This window comes from Narcine bancroftii, chromosome 3, assembly GCF_036971445.1.
Source record: "Narcine bancroftii isolate sNarBan1 chromosome 3, sNarBan1.hap1, whole genome shotgun sequence".
Classification (NCBI taxonomy): Eukaryota; Metazoa; Chordata; class Chondrichthyes; order Torpediniformes; family Narcinidae; genus Narcine; species Narcine bancroftii.
In genome coordinates, this window is record NC_091471.1 from 96,121,845 (window position 1) to 96,139,668 (window position 17,824).

Below are 17,824 nucleotides of genomic sequence, written 5' to 3' on the forward strand. Positions count from 1 at the left end.
AGACACGTGGATAAAAAATGGAGAGTTAAGGAATGTCATAGAGGGAAGGGGTAGATTGATCATAGGGTAGGTTGATAAAAGTCGGCACAACATCATGGGGTGAAGGGACTGTTCTGTGCTGTACTATTCTCCTGTCTTGTATTGTCAATTGTGAGTGGACAAGGATCTGACAGATAATATCATTAAAAAAAGGAGCAAAAGTGGGTCAAGTGACCTATTGAGTCTGCTCCCCCATTCAACAAGATCATGGCTGAACTGGCCACGTCTTCAGTTCCATCTACCTGTCTTTTCCCCATAACCTTTAATTCCCCAACTGGGTAAAAATCTATTCTAATTCTGTCTTAAATATATTTAATGAGGCAACTTATAATGCGTCCTTGAACAGAGAATTCAATGGATTCATTACTTTCTGGGAAAAGCAGTTCCTCACTTCGGTCGTACATCTACTCCCGTAAATCTTGAGGCTGAGTCCTTGTTCTAGTCTCATGTACCAGTGGAAACAACTTTCCTGCCTTTATCATATACCCCTTTCAAAACTCTATGTTTTCATTAGAACACCTCTCATTCTTCTGACTTAGGAATAGTTCAGTCAGAACTTTTTGTGATGTTGTTGTAGTCCTGAACTTAATCTCATTACCAACATCATACACCATCTGATCAGAGTTCAGTGCTGGTAAATGTGAAGGTATCCACTTTGCAAGGAAAAATAGATCAGATCTGACTATGCCTGATATTATACAAATTAACACATAAAATCCATTCACTAATGTTTGCCTGTAAAGGCACACAAAGGGGCACCACTAGTTTGGAGTCCCTACTATCAAGAGAAAGGGAAGAAAAAGACAGTCCCTTTAGAGACAGAGTATCCATAGACCTCCTCCGATGCCGATGCCTCCTTTAACCTCCTATAACCTCCATAGCCACACACACACACACAAGCAGTGAACCGACATCATCTTCTTAACTGCTGAATTGTTCGCCATCAATAATGCCTGAATATGTCAGGCCTTCAAGACATTGATTATATTCATCAATTATGCTTATTGTCTTTATACAAAATTTTCCCGCTCTTTAACCACCTTGCTCTGTGGTGACCAGGTATATGCAAACTCCAAACAGATAATGGCAGAAATGGGGATGAAGCTGGATTGGTGAAGTTGAGAGGAAACAAGTTTTTTGCGCTTCCTTAGATTGTGTTAATTGAAATACTAAATCAAATCATACAGATATATATTCTCAGTGTTAGGGGAGGTATAAACCTCCATTGCTTGTTTAATTTTATGCTTGCTTCAACTAAAATAGGAATTCCCATAGAGGTGGCTGTCACAAAAATGATCTAATAACAATGAATTATTTGAAAGGGAGGGAAAACAATTAGAGCCTTTAAAAAATGAAATTACATTATCAGCATCCCAGCAGGTACTGCTTTGTCTTGGGATCCACGATTACGTTGTCTTAAAGTCAATGCACTTCTACTCAATTTGTAGTTAGACTTTTCATGATACTGAAAAAAATTATAATGATAATGAGAAAACATATTCAATGAAGATCACAAACTTGCCTGACCTACCTAGAGAACAAGACCTCATATGCCAGACTGCTGCACATTGACTTCAGCTTGGCATTTAACACAATCACTCCATAGGCTGGTGGAGAAGCTGCCCTTGCTTGAACTCAACAACCCTCTTTGTGACTGGATTCTGGAGATCCTAACAGGGAAGGGGGGACCTGTTCCGATGGGACAATTTGCATCTGAACCAGAACAAAACTAATAACCTTGCGGGCAGGTTTGGTAATGCTGCTCCGGTACATTTTTCAGGGGGATGGGAACCAGAACAGATAGAAGAGTGGAGAATGGAAAAGATGAGGTGAAAATTACATGCACCATTAGAAGTCAATGGTGGAAATGTTCTCAGGAGCATCTATTTCAATGCAAGTATTGTACAAAAGGTAGACAAGTTTAGAGTGTGGATTGCCACATAGAATTATCACAGTGTCCAAGAGCAGTGGTGGGGGAACCGAGTTTATACTGTTTAAAGTTTTATCTTGAGATACATATGTGATATTGTATTTTCAGTTTTGTACTCTTTTCTTCATTGTACTCTTTTTATCAGAAAAAAAGAAAAAGAAAAGAAACTTGATTGCAGGAGGGGCATGACTGGCAGCTCAATGTTCCAGGTTTTCATTGTTTTGGATGGGATAGAATGGGGAGGGGGGGGGGATGAAACGGGGAGGCGTGGCATTGTTGGTCAGGGAAAATATCAGGACAGACCAGAGGGCTCATCTACTGAGGCTAAATGGGTGGAGCTGAGGAATGGGAGAGGTATGACCACACTCATGGGGTTGTATTATAGACTGCCCATACTCAACAAGAATTGATGGAGCAAATGCAGGAAACATAAGGTTGTGATAGTGGGATATTTTAACTTTCCACATATTGACTGGGACCCCCAGACTGTAAAAGGGCTTGGTGACTTGGAGTTTGTCAAATGTGATCAGGAAAGTTTTCCAAATGAATATATGGAGCAGTGGTTTTTCAAACTCACATTCCACTTTAAGTAATCCCTGTATCATAAGTGCTCTGCAATTAGTAAGGGATTAGAGTGGCATGTGAGTGGGAAGGGAAGGTTGAGAACCACTGCCCTTTTTCTTTTTAAAATATTTTTTATTGATTTTAATAAAGAACTTATACAAACAAAAAAAGGTACAATTCAATAAGATAGTATGGGGAGCTACATAAACCAAATAAGATATTCTGTTTATCACTAACATACATAAATTGTAAATCATATCCATAATTCATATTTGAAATAGTATATACCTTTTTTTTTGGAAGAAAAACCTCTCAAAATATAAAATAAAGGTAAGAATAGTAGAGGAAAAAAAAACTCAAACATGTTGCCAGAGGCTATATATGACCAGTATTAAAAGAAACACAAAGGTAAAAAAAAATAATATAAGGAACGTGGAAAAGATACAAATCAGACAATTTAATTAGATTGGAGTAGAATTATAAAGTAAGATCATTATTTATTATCAGAAATAAAATCGTTTCCTTGTTCAAATGGGCATGATGTCACGCAACCACTGAGCATGAGTAGGCGAGGAAACATCCTTCCATTTAAGTAAAATCGCATACCTCACCAAAAGAGAGGCAAAATAAATGGCGTGACTTTGAACCAAAGATAAAGAAGAATCATTACTTCCTGTTGTACTGAAGAGGGCCATCAATGGATTCGGTGTTAAATCTATACTGAAAATTTTTGATAAAGTATGGAAAAGCTATCTCCAATATTTTTATAGTCTAGGACAAGTGCAGAACATATAAATTAATGACGCTTCTCTGTTCTTACACTTGTCACACCGGGAGTCATATCAGAATAAAAGCAGGACAATTTAGCCTAAGCCTTAAATAATGAACTGTTTACCACTTTGAATTGTAATAGACAATGTTGAGCACATAATAAACAGCTATTAACCAACTTAAGAATTGTGTCCCAATCCACAACCGATATAGTCGCAGTTTGAAAACCACCGATACAGAGGTACAAACTAGTGAGAATGCAATACAGGATCTCCTTTCAGGGAATGAGACAGAACAGGTGACTGAAGTATGTGTAGGGAAATATTTTGGGTTGACTGATCATAATGCCTTTGTTTCAAGTTAATTATGGAGAAGGATACGTCTGGGCCTTGGGTTGAGATCCTAAATTGGTTAAAGACTAATTTTGAGGAAATGAGAAGGATCTAGAATGCGTGGATTGGAATAAGTTATTTTCAGGCAGGATTGTGAGAGGTAAGTGGAGGACAATCAAAAGAAATTTTGAGAATACAGATTTGGTATGTTCCTGTCAGGATTAAAGTTAAGTTTAACAGGCATAGGATCCTTCATTTTCGAGGGATACTGGGGATCTAGTTTGGAAAAGAGAGAGGTTTATATCAAGAATAGGCAACATGGAGCAAATGAAGCACTTGAGGAGTATAAAAAATGCAAGAAAAACTTCAATAAAGAAATTAGGAAGGCAAAAAAAAACACAAGGTTGCTTTACCAACGTGAAGAAAAATCCTAACGGTTTGTACAGGTATATTAAGAGCAAAAGGATAGTAAGGAAAGATCAGAGTGGTTGGGTTTGTATGTAGCCAGAAGAGATGGGAGAGATCTTAAATGTTTTTTTTTCATTAGTATTCACTCAGGAAACAGACACAGAGTCATGGAAAATAAGGGAAACAAGCAGTGAGGTCATGGAACCTATATAGATTAAAGAGGAAGTGCTTGCTAACTTAAAGCAAATAAGGATGGATAAATCCCCAGGACCTGACAAGATATTCCCTTGGAATTTGACAGAGGCTAATGTAACAATTGCAAGGGCTCTGACAGAAATATTTAAAATGTTCTGAGCCATGGGTGTGTTGCCAGAGCATTGGAGGGTAGCTCACAGTGTACCGTTTTTTGAAAAACGCTCCACAAGAAACCCTGTAAATTATAAGTCGGTGAGCCTGACGTCAATAGTAGGTAAATTATGGAAGGTGTTCTAAGAGTTCAGATATACAATTATTTGGATAGCCAGAAACTGATTAGGGATACTCAACATAGATTTGTGCATGGTAAGTCTTGTTTAACCAATCTTACAGAGTTTTTTGAGGAGGTTACCAGGAAAGTTGAAGAATCAAAGACTGTGAATGGACTTTAGTAAGGCATTTGACAAGGTCCCATGTGGGAAGTTAGTCGAGAAGGTTCATAAGCAAGGTATTCATGGTGAAGTAGTGAATTGGATTCGACAATGGCTGGATGGGAGAAGCCAGAGAGTAGTGGTAGACAATAGACAATAGGAGCTGGAGTAGGCCATTTGGCCCGTCGGGCCAGCACCGCCATTTTAAATCATGGCTGATCATTACCATCAGTACCCCTTTCCAGCCTTATCCCCATAACCCTTAACTCCGTTACCCACAAGAGTCTTATCTAACTCTCTTTTGGACATAGTCAGCGAATCCACCTCTACCACCCTCTGTGGCAGAGCATTCCACAGATTCACACTTCTCTGGGTAAAAAAATGCTTTCTCATCTCCGTCCTAAAGGGCCTACCCTGTATTCTTAAACTATGCCCTCTAGTCCTCGTCTCCCCCATCATTGGGAACAAGTAATCAGACTTCACCTTGTCTATCCCCCTGATGATTTTGTATACCTCAATCATGTCCCCCCTCATCCTTCTAAACTCCAATGGATACAAGTCCAGTTTTTCTAGCCTTGCTGCATATGACAACCCTGCCAAACCTGGAACTAACCTTGTAAATCTGCGCTGCACACCCTCTATAGCTAGTATGTCCTTCCTCAAGTTTGGAGACCAGAACTGGACGCAATACTCCAGGTGGGGTCTCACCAGGGCCTTGTATAAATGCAGAAGGGCGTCTCTGTTCCTATACTCCAATCCCCTCTTTATGAAAGCCAACATTCCATTTGCCTTCTTCACAGCTTTCTGAACCTGCATGCTAGCCTTCAGTGACCGGTGAACAAGTACACCCAGATCCATTTGCACTTCCCCACTCCCTAGCTTGTCTCCATTTAAATAATACTCAGCTTTCCTATTACTTCCCCCAAAATGAATAACCTCACATTTGTTCACATTGAAATTCATCTTCCATTTAGCCGCCCACTCCTCCAGCCTGTCCAAGTCCCTCTGCATTTTCCTTACATCCTCCTCACACCCCACACCGCCACCCAGTTTAGTGTCATCTGCAAATTTGCTCATGTTATTTATAATCCCCTCATCCAAATCATTAACATAAATTACAAACAACTGAGGACCCAACACCGATCCCTGAGACACTCCACTCGTCACATCCTGCCATTCTGAAAAAGACCCATTTACTCAGACTGGAGGCCTGTGACTAGTAGTGACTAGTGGTGGTCCTCAGGGATCTGTGCTGGGACTATTGTGGTTTGTTATCTATATCAAAAATCTGGACAATAATGTGGTAAATTGGATCAGCAAGTTTGTAGATGACACTATGATTGGAGGAATTGTGGACAGCAAAGAATGTTTTCAAGGCTTGCAAAGGAATCTGGACCAAATGGAAAAATGGGTTGAAAAATAGCAGATGGAATTTTTTTTCAATCTTTTTCAATGGCTTTTATAATAAAGACGATGAAGAAAAGGGAACAAAACTGAAAATATAATATTGTGTGTGTGTGTATGATAAAATTTCAAACAGTATAAACTCGGTCCCCCTCTATTACACTGGACAAATACAGAAAAGACATCAAAAATACACACACACACACACACACACACACACATATTTTTCCCCACCTTACCTACTCTATTAAAAAAAAGAAAACTAACCAAAAAAAAAATCTTAGCAGTTTATCCTAAGGGTTGATTAATACCGTGATCCAAAAAACAAAGATAAAACTATACCTCATCTGGAAGAGTGAGTACATCTACATAGGAACATAGGAAGTAGGAACAGGGGTAGTCCAAATATGGCCCATCAAGCCTGCTCCGCTATTCAATAAGAACATGGCTGATCTAATTTATGACCTAACTCCACCTACCTGCCTTCTCCCCATATCCCCTAATTCCTCTATCATGTAAAAAATTTATCTTACCGAATTTTAAATATGTTTAATGAGGCAGCCTCAACCACTTCCCTGGTTAGAGAATTCCAAACATTCACCACTCTCTGGGAAAAACTATTTTTCCTCATCTCTGTCCTAAATCTACTCCCCCGAATGTTGAGACTGTGTCCTCTCATTTTAGTTTCCCCGACCAGCTCAAAAAACCTTCCTACATCTATCCTATCCATACCCTTCATAATCCTATATGTTTCTATAAGATCTCCTCTCATTCTTCTGAACTCGAGCGAATATAATCCTAGACGATTTAATCTTTCATCATAAGTCAACCCCTTCATCCCAAGGATCAACCTAGTAAACCTCCTCTGGACCGTCTCCAAAGCCAGTATATCCTTCCTCAAATATGGAGACCAGAACTGGTCACAGTACTCCAGGTGCGGTCTCACCAGTACCTTATACAGTTGCAACATTACCTCCCTACTCCTGAATTCAATTCCTCTAGCGATGAAGCCCAAAATTCCATTTGCCTTCTTAATAACCTGCTGCACCTGCAATCTAACTTTTTGCGATTCATGCACAAGCACTCCCAAGTCCCTCTGCATAACAGCATGCTGTAGTTTTTCACCCTTTAAACAATATTCATCTCTTTTATTTTTTTTGCCAAAGTGGATAACCTCACACTTACTAACATTGTACTCCATCTGCCAGACCTTTGTCCACTCATCCAGCTTAACTATATCCCTCTGCAGCCTCTCCACATCCTCATTACAATTTGCTCTTCCACTCAATTTGGTGTCATCTGCAAACTTGGCTACACCACATTTTGTCCCCTCCTCCAAGTCATCAATGTAAATGATGAACAGTTGTGGACCTAACACCGACCCCTGCGGCACCCCTCTTACCACTCTGCCAACCTGAAAAACTCCCACTTATCCCGACTCTGTGCCTCCTGTCAGAAAACCAATTTTCAATCCAGGCCAATATACTTCCGCCGACTCCACTTTCCAGTAACTTACTGATAAGTCTCTTGGGCGGCACCTTATCAAACGCTTTCTGGAAATCCAAATATACATCAATCTGTTCCCCTCTATCCACTGCACCCATTATATCCTCAAAGAATCCTAACAAGTTTGTCAAACAAGATCTTCCCTTTCTAAAACCATGCTGCGTCTGCCTGATTGAACCCTTACATTCCAAAAGTTTCACTATTTCATCTTTAATGATGGCTTCAAGCATTTTTCCAACTACAGACGTCAAGCTAATTGGCCAATAATTTCCAGTCTTCTGCCTACATCCCTTCTGAAAAAGTGGCATGACATTTGCTGTCTTCCAGTCTGCCGGGACCTGCCCAGAATCCAAGGAATTTTGGTATATGACCTTCAATGCATCAACTATAACTTTTGCCATTTCCTTCAGAACCCTTGGATGCATATCATCAGGACCAGGTGATTTGTCTGGCTTTAATCCCATTAGTTTCTCCATCACTACTTCCTTTGTAACAACTATTTTATCAAGGCCCTCCCCAACATTCGCATCCTTAACTCCGCACTTGGGCATGCTGGACGTGTCTTCCACCGTGAAGACTGACACAAAATATTTGGTCAATGCCTCGGCCATTTCCTCATTTTTTTTGCTACCAGTTTTCCTTTCTCATCTTCCAAGGGTCCTATGTTAACTCTGGCCACCCTCTTCCGTTTTATATATTTATAAAATGTTTTGCTTTCTGTTTTTATATTTTTTGCCAATTTACTTTCATAATCCTTTTTCCCATTTCTTATTACCTGCTTTGTAACCCCTTGTTGTCTCTTAAAGTTATCCCAATCTTCAAGTTTCCCACTGCTCTTTGCAGTTTTGTACACCTGTGCTTTCAATTTTATACTCTCCTTTATTTCCTTTGTTAACCACAGTTGATTTTTCCCTCCCTTGCTGCCCTTTTTCCTGACCGGAATATATTTTTGTTGACCATTACAAAATATTTATTTGAAAATCTTCCACTGTCCCTCAACTGTTTCATCAATTAGCCTGTGCTCCCAGTCCACTCTGCCCAATTCCTCCCTCATCCTATGGTATCTAATCAAATTTAAAAGATTAACATCAAATGAAAATAAGACATAAAAGGTTGCCATCTATCTTCAAATTTCACCGATTAATCAAATACATGATATCTAATTTTTTTCTAAATTTAAACAGGGCATAATATGAGAGAACCAATGAAACATGGTAGAGTCTTTCCATTTGAATAAGATGGCTCTTCAGCAGATGGAATTTCATGAAGACAATTGAGAAGTTTTGCATTTTGGAAGAACAAACCAAGAAAAGATGTGCAGGCTGAATGGCTCTAAGGTGTGCAGTAGGATAGAGGGACCTAGGAATACAGACACATAATTCCCTGAGTGGTGTCAAAGGTGGATTGGGCTGTAAAGAGAGCTTTTGGCATATTGGCCTTCATGATTGAGTATCGGAGCTGGAATGTTTTGGTAAAGTTATATAAAATGTTGGTGAGGCCAAATTTGGAGTATTGTGTGCAGTTTTGGTCACCTAACTACAGGAAAGTGATCAATAACATAGAAAGAGCCAGAGAAGATTTACTTGGATGTTGCCTGGACTCAGGAACTAAGTTACAAGGAAAGGTTAAACAGGTTAGGAATGTAGAATGAATAAGGGAAGATTTGATAGAGGAATTTAAAATTATGAGGGAGTAGACAGAATAATGTTGATAGGATTTTTCTATGGAGGGTAGGTGAGATACAAACTAGAGGACATAGGTTAAGAGTGAAAGGGGAAACATTTAGGGGGCACATGAGGGGGAACTTCTTCACATAGAGAGTGGATGCAGCTGCCAGCTGAGGTGGTGAATGTGGGCTCAATTTTAACATTTAAGAATTTGGACAGGTATTTGGGAGAGGATGGAGGTCTATGGACTGGGTGCAGATCAATGTGACTTGGAAAAAAAAATGGTTTGGCACAGACTAGAAGTGGCAAAAGGGCCTGTTTTTGTGCTGTAGTATTCTATGGTTCTGAAGACCATAGCCGGTCTAGCTTGGCAGCAAAACGTTGAGCACCATCATACTGAGCAACGGCACACCTCAGGGCTGTGTGCTTAGACCATTCCTGATCACATGACTGACCCACAGCTGCAACGCCAGATCCAGCTCCAACAGGGCCATCAAATTTTCAGAAGACACAGTAGTAGTTCACCTGATCAGCAATAACTATGTGTCAGACTATGAAAAAGAGGTGGAAAATCTCGAGAAATGGTGTGAGAATAGCAAGCTGTGTCTCAACATGGATATGACAAAGGAAGTGATTATGGACTTCAGGAAGACGAGGCAAGATCACACCTTACTATACATTACTAGCTCTGAACTGGAGAGGGTAGAGACCACTAGGTTCCTTGGAATCCACTTAAGAAGTGACCTACCCTAGACATACAATATTTCCTTACTTATCAGGAAGGCACAACAGCAGCTGAACTTCCTTGGAAGACCAAGATGGGCAAGGCCACTATTCTTTCAACTTTCTACAGGAGCACTATCAAGAGCATCCTGGCTGGCTGCATCACAGTGAGATACAGTTGCTGCCACAGAATCATAAATAAAGCAAAGAGGATCACTGGGGTCTCCCTTCCCCCACTGATGAGATTTACCATGATCGTTGTTTAAAGAGGGCTTGTAAAATCTGTGAGGTTCCTACCACTTTGCATGCAGCATCTTCTAGCTCCTCCCATTGGGAAAGAGATACAGAAGTATTAGTGCCAGAAATACGAGGCCGAAATATAGCTTCTTCCCATGGTAAATGACTGATGAACTTCTAAAACAACTCTCCAAGACTTCACTATTTATCAACAATATTTATTTTAAATATATGTATGCATGTTCTGTTTTGGTCTGGATACATGCTGTATCTATGGGTATGTTTGTACTGTTTTGTGCTGTGGACCAAAGAATGCAGTTTCATTGGGTTGTACTTGAACAATCGGATGATCAATAAACGAACTTGCTTGTTTTGGCATCTATAGAAAGGGATCAACTGGTCAAAATGGATTTAATTAACTGACCTGAGAAGTGAAAAAAAGGAAACCTTTTACACAAAGGGAGAGAAGAAGTAGACAGACTGAATTATCACTGACAAATAACCACTGAAATTGTTCAAGTGCCTGGATACATGTATAAGATCTATTACGATTGTATACTTAGTTAAACTTTGTTTGCAGAAATTACCTTTTTTTTAATTCAACGGAGCCAGTGACATGAAGTAAATAACTTGAGAGGCTGAGATTGAGTCATTGATTTAAAGCTTTTTATTCACAATGGACAGGGACCTCATCCTGTGCCATGACCTAAGCTTTCTGGGGAAGGGCCAAGGTGTTAGTGGCTTTATACAGCCAAAAGAGAGAGTGGGCCACAGGTGCACTCACAGGATGGGGCAGAACCAGGTAATCAAGAATAAAGCAGTTCATCACATTCACCCCTTGATTATTTTTATTGTTCGGCGGAGTGACTTGGGGCACAGTCTTACAGGTTAAAGCTGGTCTGGTGGCTTGATCTTCTGAACTGACTGGCAGAGCACCAATTGTTGCGGCCAGGGCTGCTGTCTCATCCCAGACCTCCAGTGCTGTGTCGATGAGCAGAGGGCACGATGGCTTGACCTGAGTGTCTGGGGTGAGGGGAGGGTGCAGCAGAATGTCATGCGTGATTGCAGAAGGGGGAGGTGCTGCCTGGTGGGTGTACTCTTCGGGGTCTCCACGTGTGTGAGGTCCCAGATGGAGACTGTTTCCTCACGCCCATCCAGGTAGACCACGAATGTATATTGGGGTTTCGCGTGGAGGAGCTGAACCCTTTCGACCAGAGGGTCAGTTTTATGGCCCCTCATGTGTTTTCGTAGCAGGACTAGTCCTGGTGATATCAGCCAGAAAGGTAGTGTGGTCCCCAACATGGACTTCCTGGGGAAGGAGGAAATTCTTTTGTGAGAGGTAGCATTAGTGGCAGTACATAGCAGAGATCAAGTGGTGTGGAGTTTCTCTGGAAGGACCTCCTGTCCCCTGGACGTTAGGGTAAGAAGGTTGGCCTTTCACACAGTGTCATTCTCTCTCTCTACCTGACCATTCCCCCGGGGATTATAACTCGTGGTCCTGCTGGTGGCGATACCCCTGACCAGCAGAAATTGGCACAGCTCATCACTCATAAACGAGGACCTCCAGTCACAGTGGATGTTCGACGGGTACCCAAACAGAGTGAACAGGTTGCGCAGGGCCCCAATGAGTGTGATGGTGGTCGTGTCAAGGCAGGGGATGGCAAAAGGGAACCACAAATATTCGTCAATAACCATGAGGAAGTATATATTGCAGTTGGTGGAGGGAAGGGGGCCTTTGAGGTCCATGCTCAGGCGCTTGGCTTTTATCAGGTGTGCCGTCTCCAGTTGGTAGAAGCACAGATTGCACTCTGCACAGTCCCTGCAGTCTCTGGTCATGTCTCTGATATCCCCAATGGAATATGGCAGATTCCGAGATTTGATATTGTGAAAAAAAATCTTGTGACCCTGGGATGGCAGAGGTCGTCGTGGAGGGCTTTGAGGCGATCCACCTGTGCATCAGCACATGTCCGTCATGACAAGGGACCTGAGGGCTTGTTGAGCTACCCCTGTTGTAATTGTAGGTGGCGACATCGATCCTACACCTCAAAATTTTATTGTTGAACATGAATGCCACGGCCACCACTGTGAGCAGGGTAAAACGTCTGCTGGCCAGGGAGTGCCTCCAGTGCCGTACTCCCTCAACTATTGCCTGAGTTGCCTTCTCTATAGAGGAGTGTCGGACTTCAGGGCCCTGGAGGGTGTGGGTGATAAAGGCAACAGGTTGGCCTGCCTGATTAAGGGTGGCAGCCAAGGTGAAATTGGATGCATCACTCTCCACCTGGAAGGAGGCAGATTCATCCACCGTATACATTACGGCTTTCGTGATGTCCTCCTTTATGCAGCAGAAGGCTGCCCATGCTTCAATTTTAAGGTGGAATGAAGTGGACCTGATAAGGGAGTGGGCTTTATCTGCATAATTAGGAACCTACCGGGCGTAATAAGAAAAGAACCCCAGACACTTTTTCCGGGCCTTGAGGCTGTGGGTGAGGCGGAAGTCTAGCAGAAGCCGCATGCATTCGGGGTCAAGGTCAATTACCCCATTCTTCATGACACAGCCAAAAATCGCCAGTCGGTTAATGTGGAAAACACACTTATCCTTATTGTAGGTCAGGTTCAGGCATTTGGTGGTGGTACAAAATTTCTGGAGGTTCACGACACGGTCTTGCAGGTCTTGACCGCAGATTGTGATATTATTCAGGTATGGAAAAGTGGTGTTCAAGTCATTTTGGTCTACCATCCGGTCCATCTCCTGTTGTAAGATGGAGAAGCCACTGGTGACACCGAAGGGAACCCTGAGGAAGTGTAGAGTGTAGCGATTAATGGTTTGACTATAGTTAATCAGCATTCTGCATTGACCCCCATCCTTGACCACCACTACCTGAGCTTTCCAGGGGCTGGTTCTGGCCTTAATGATCCCCTCATCCAGGAGTCATCGTACCTCTGCCTTTATAAACATCCTGTCCTCCTCACTGTATCACCTGCTTTTTGTGTCGATTGGTTTACAGTTAGGCCTATGGTTGGTGAACAGTAGCAGGGATTGATGCAGAGGTAAAATCACACGTCAATTGGGCCAGCAGGGGAGGGAGGGGGCAGAGTGGCTGGTTAAGGAACTGCGGGTTGCTGACCTTGAGGGGTGGGAGAAGGCTGTCATATTGCATAGTGACACAATTTAAGTCTAGCCCCAACAGTACCAGTGCACAGAACTGCGGCATGATGAGGCACTTAAAGTCTCTGACGGTAGAGTAGCTGTGGATTTCTGTGAAGTGAGACTTTGAGGTTAGGGCAACTTTGTAGGCAACTGGTTTTGCCTCAAGGGAGTAACATTGGACAGTGTCAGGATGAATAATGCTCTCGGTGCTCCTGTGATTGAAAAGGCATTTAATTACCTAGTTGTTAATGGAGATGGTCCATCATGGAGCATGCGAGTTGGTGAGGGCTATTATGGTTCAGCACCAATGAGGCTAAGATCGGTCTGACCCGCACAGAGACTCCATCTGGGGGCATGATGGTGGTGCCCATGTGGCAGCGTGGATCTCCTCAGAAGTCGGTGACATCCAAGATGGCGGCCCCATGTCATGGCATGGTCATCCCTAGAAGATGCCGGCGTCCAAGATGGCAGCTGCCATGCTGTGCACGCTGCAGCACTGGGACTGGAGGACTGTAATCGGCATACTCTTGCATAGTGGCCCTTCTTCCTGCATTTGGAGCACATTGTATCTCTTGCTGGGCTGCAGAAGTAGCACTTCAGATGCACCTGGGAGATGGTGGGTATGGTGGGCTCATTAATCGGGTGCAGTAGAGGACTGGTGGCCTGTAGATCTGCATATTAGGATGGCTACCTTCATGTGGGCCAATTCGCAAAGTACGCTTCTGCATTGCAGAAGGCGATCTCCAGCGATTTTTCAAGATTGATCGGCCCTTTTAAGTCTAACGTACTCTGCTCGAGTAATCTCTGGTGCACATAGTCAGACCTGATGCATCTCCGATCATGTCCTCCGTATTTTGGGCAGCCGATACGCCTGGAAGTTGCACATCCACGCGAGTTTCCACAGGGTTTGGAGGAACTCATCGCCCGATACCCCCAGTCACGGTCTGCAGGTGTCCAGTATGTGCCTGATCTATACTTCATTAACTTTCTCCCTGTACTGTCCCTTGAGTATATCTATTGCTTCCACATAATTGGTGGTGCCCATGATCACTGGGATCACTTGAGGTCTGACCTGGGAGAAGAGAAGATGCAGACTGCTTGGATCAATGGCCATGAGTTTTGTAGAAAGACCTAAATATTGTGAATAAAATTGACGTGCAGTAAATAACTCGAGAGGCTGAGACTGATCGGGAAGGATCGGTGTTAGAAGCTTTATACAAGGTCAAAAGAGGGACAGTCATTGAATGGGGCAGAACTAGATAATCAGGAATACGCCAGTTCACCTCAGCCAGAATGTAAATTAAGAATGGAAAAATTGATAGAGCAAGTTTTATAAACTGAAAAGGTGAGTCTGAAAAGGTAGGAATCCACAATTGTTTTCAAAAGGTAATTTGATCAGTACTTGAAAATGAAAAAAAAGGGGCTGGCAATGGGGGGAAAAATGGAATGTGGAACTAATAGGATGGATTTTGACAGACTTTGTCATTAAGTCTCCCTTTCCAACTCTTAGCACCTGCAAAGACACATTCAACCAAGTGAAGTGAGACACAAAAGTCTGCAGATGCTGTGATTGTAGTAAAAAAAAGCTTCTTGAGGAACTCAGCAGGTTACGCAGTGTCCATCGGAGGTGAATATTTATAACTAATGTCTCAGGCCTAAGCTCTTCTTCAAGGTATGAGCAAAATGAAGGATGGCACCAAAATAAAAAGGCTAGGGGAGAAGGGAAGAAAGGGCTGGGGTTGGGGGGGTGGGGGAGGGAAGCACAGGCCAACACGCAAAAGGAAGTAGTTGGACATGGATAGGAGGACAGGAAAGGAAAGGTGAGAGCTGATTGGAGGAGAAGGGTAGGATGGTTCTGTGAATACACAAATGGATGAAAGGAGACAATAGGATAGGGAAAGGGGAGTGATGGGAGAGAGAGGCTAACGGAAATCTGAGAAGTCAATGTTAATGCCATCTGGTGGGAAGGTGCGCAGATGGAATATGAGGTGTTGTTCCTCCTATTTGTGGGTGGTTTCTGGTCATGCATAAGACCATGGACAGACATGTCAGCATGGGAATAGGGCAATGAATTGAAATGGGTTGACATTGGGAAATCCCCATTATTACAGAGAAGGTACTGTTATGTTGCATCATCATGTATAGACACATGTTGGCTACACTGTTATTTCACTAACAATCAAAAGATATACATTGTGAGAAATACATGGAGGAATCTTCACATTTAGTATATTGACAAGTACGATTTATAACATTTTTACTTTTAGTGTGTAAAACTAATATTAATATAATTTTAAATGTTATTTTTGAATATTTTTCCTATTTTGGTATATCAGAAGTTATTTAATCAAAACAGAGTGGGTCCTTTTTGTATTGTTCAATATGACAGGTCTGAGATTTCACCTGGGAATTAGCCTGAAGCAGTGTCACATCAATGTACGAATGCAGCCAGATAACTGAAAATAAATGGACAGTTTTTAATGATTTATAACTAAATTCAGCACTTTTTGAGGTGATTAGGTGAACCATGCCAGATGATGTACGTAATTTTGTTTGTTCCAATTCTCTTTGAATACTCTTTGAAATATGATTTATCATGCAATCCTCTACCTTGAGCAAAAATGACACCATTATTAAAGCCTAATTCTTTTTTTTATATCACACCGAATAAAAGTGCTTTTACTTTACAAAGTGCTGTTTCAAAAAAAAAGCCTTCAACTACGAGGTCATTTAAATGTTACAAATCGAGTGCACACATTCATCAAGTTCATTAACTTACTTTGAATTGTACCTAACACAACCCACTCTTTGATGGGATTCTTGGAAGTGAACTGTGCAACATCTCTATAGCCATTCCCAGAAAACTAAACTTCATTTCCTTTTGTCAAAGCACACTAAGTGATATCAGTACAATAATTGAAGAACTTGAAGCTATAAATTCTGGTTTAAAAGTAATTAGTTGCACAACAGATTCTAGTCTCCAATGCCTCATTTCAACACCTTGCTCAATTTACTATTACAAATCCTCAATCCTGAAGCTTGAAGCAAACTTTTGCTTTCTTTCTTTCTGAAATTATGCACATTTCTTACAAGATACAGAATAGCTTTTTTTTTCCAAAATATTCTTTCATCTCTTAAAATTAACAAAATTAAAGTCCAAGTAATGCCATTAACACAGCATTTTTCTTTTAGAAAGAGGCTTGTCACAACTTCCATATATTTATAAAAGATATGCATTGAAGAAATGTGTAACCAAAAGCAGCTGCTGCAAAAGACTAATTCACATAGAAAATTACTGCTTTTGATTCCTAGTATAGATCTTCTGGAGCGGAGCTCAGAACATGACATTTCCATTGGCTGGACAAGTGGAGAAACTGCCACACTGTGATGAATAATGAACAGATTTGCATTTGCATGGTTGTGTGGGGGAAATTAAAATGCTTCTCAGAGTTCCCTGTGCATTCAAACTCCAAAAGTATTTCCTTAAATTTAAATTAGAATAATGGACTTAACTAACAAAAGTTATTATTCTAGTTGATTATGATAAAGTCTTGTGGATGATTCCATTGTTCTATCACATGAAGAATTCCAGATAGTCTTTCATTGACTATGAAAGAATGGATTTCCAACTCAGGATAGTTTGCAACATGGAGGAGAACTTGCAGGTTTTCCTTTGCACTTGCTGGGTTTTTTTTCCCTTTTCCACATAATGGAGAATACATTTTTATTATGTACTATCAGAGAAATCTCAGCAAGGAGTCATAAAACATTTTATGTTTGTGGATGCACATGCACACAGCAAGCATGCTGTCTCATTTATGATGGAATGCATAAAAGTTTAGGGTGGTGGTGGATGTGTGTCAATAAGTAGGTTAATTCGTCCTGTGTGGCGATGAGCTTCATGGAGTGCCGTCAAAGTTGATCTCATAAAGTTGCAGCAAATATTTTATAATGCTATATTATATAATAATATAATAACTTGTAATAATATAAATGGTAGAAGATTTCTGGGAAGTAGGTGATGAGAACCTTTCACAAAATATTAAACACCTGACATTCCAGGAATTACAACATCCATGTGGTTGACTTAATTTACTTTCCGATTGATGACAGAAACAATAACAATTTTGTTTGGCAGTTGAACTGAGGCATATAATTGTGGCCATATTTAAGCCTTCTCTGTGGATTGTCGCCTTGTCTTGGTGGAGAAGCTTGTGTGGTCCTGCAATTCCGAGAATGATTCCACCTGGAGCTATGCTCCTGATAGGGTCACTCATGGTGGTAAGGTCGAGAGTGAGGTCCATGACAATGAAAATTCCAACCAAGTCCTCAACAGTGGACAGGTTGATGAAGTTACTCTGAACTCAATGACTGTGAAGGTGGGCAAAGGCTGCAACAAATCCATCAGCTCATGGTTTCCATGCCATTGGAATTAGTTGGTTGATTTGTGAAGTTTCATGTGCTTCTTG

General features: G+C 41.5%; 1 protein-coding gene across 17 annotated transcripts in view; it reads right to left on the reverse strand.

The window, feature by feature from the left end:
• The window catches only part of tusc3 (tumor suppressor candidate 3), a 548,930-nt gene that overhangs the window by 177,267 nt on the left and 353,839 nt on the right, over positions 1–17,824 (reverse strand). Inside the window, exons 9-11 of one of the 17 annotated variants that reach the window (XR_011353544.1) lie at positions 15,759–15,811; positions 12,637–12,999; positions 10,889–11,516 (exon numbers count right to left, since the gene is read on the reverse strand). The exons of 13 other annotated variants lie outside the window; for them this stretch is intronic. Coding sequence is in view for 3 of the 4 variants with exons in the window: in XM_069924581.1 (XP_069780682.1) it covers positions 12,928–12,999; positions 15,759–15,811 (125 nt within the window). In the remaining variant the exon portion in view is untranslated. Of the gene's footprint in view, positions 1–1,241; positions 1,505–10,888; positions 13,000–15,758; positions 15,812–17,824 lie in introns of those variants that run through there. 3 more of the 17 variants (XM_069924581.1, XM_069924593.1, XM_069924584.1) reach the window with 3 other exon arrangements.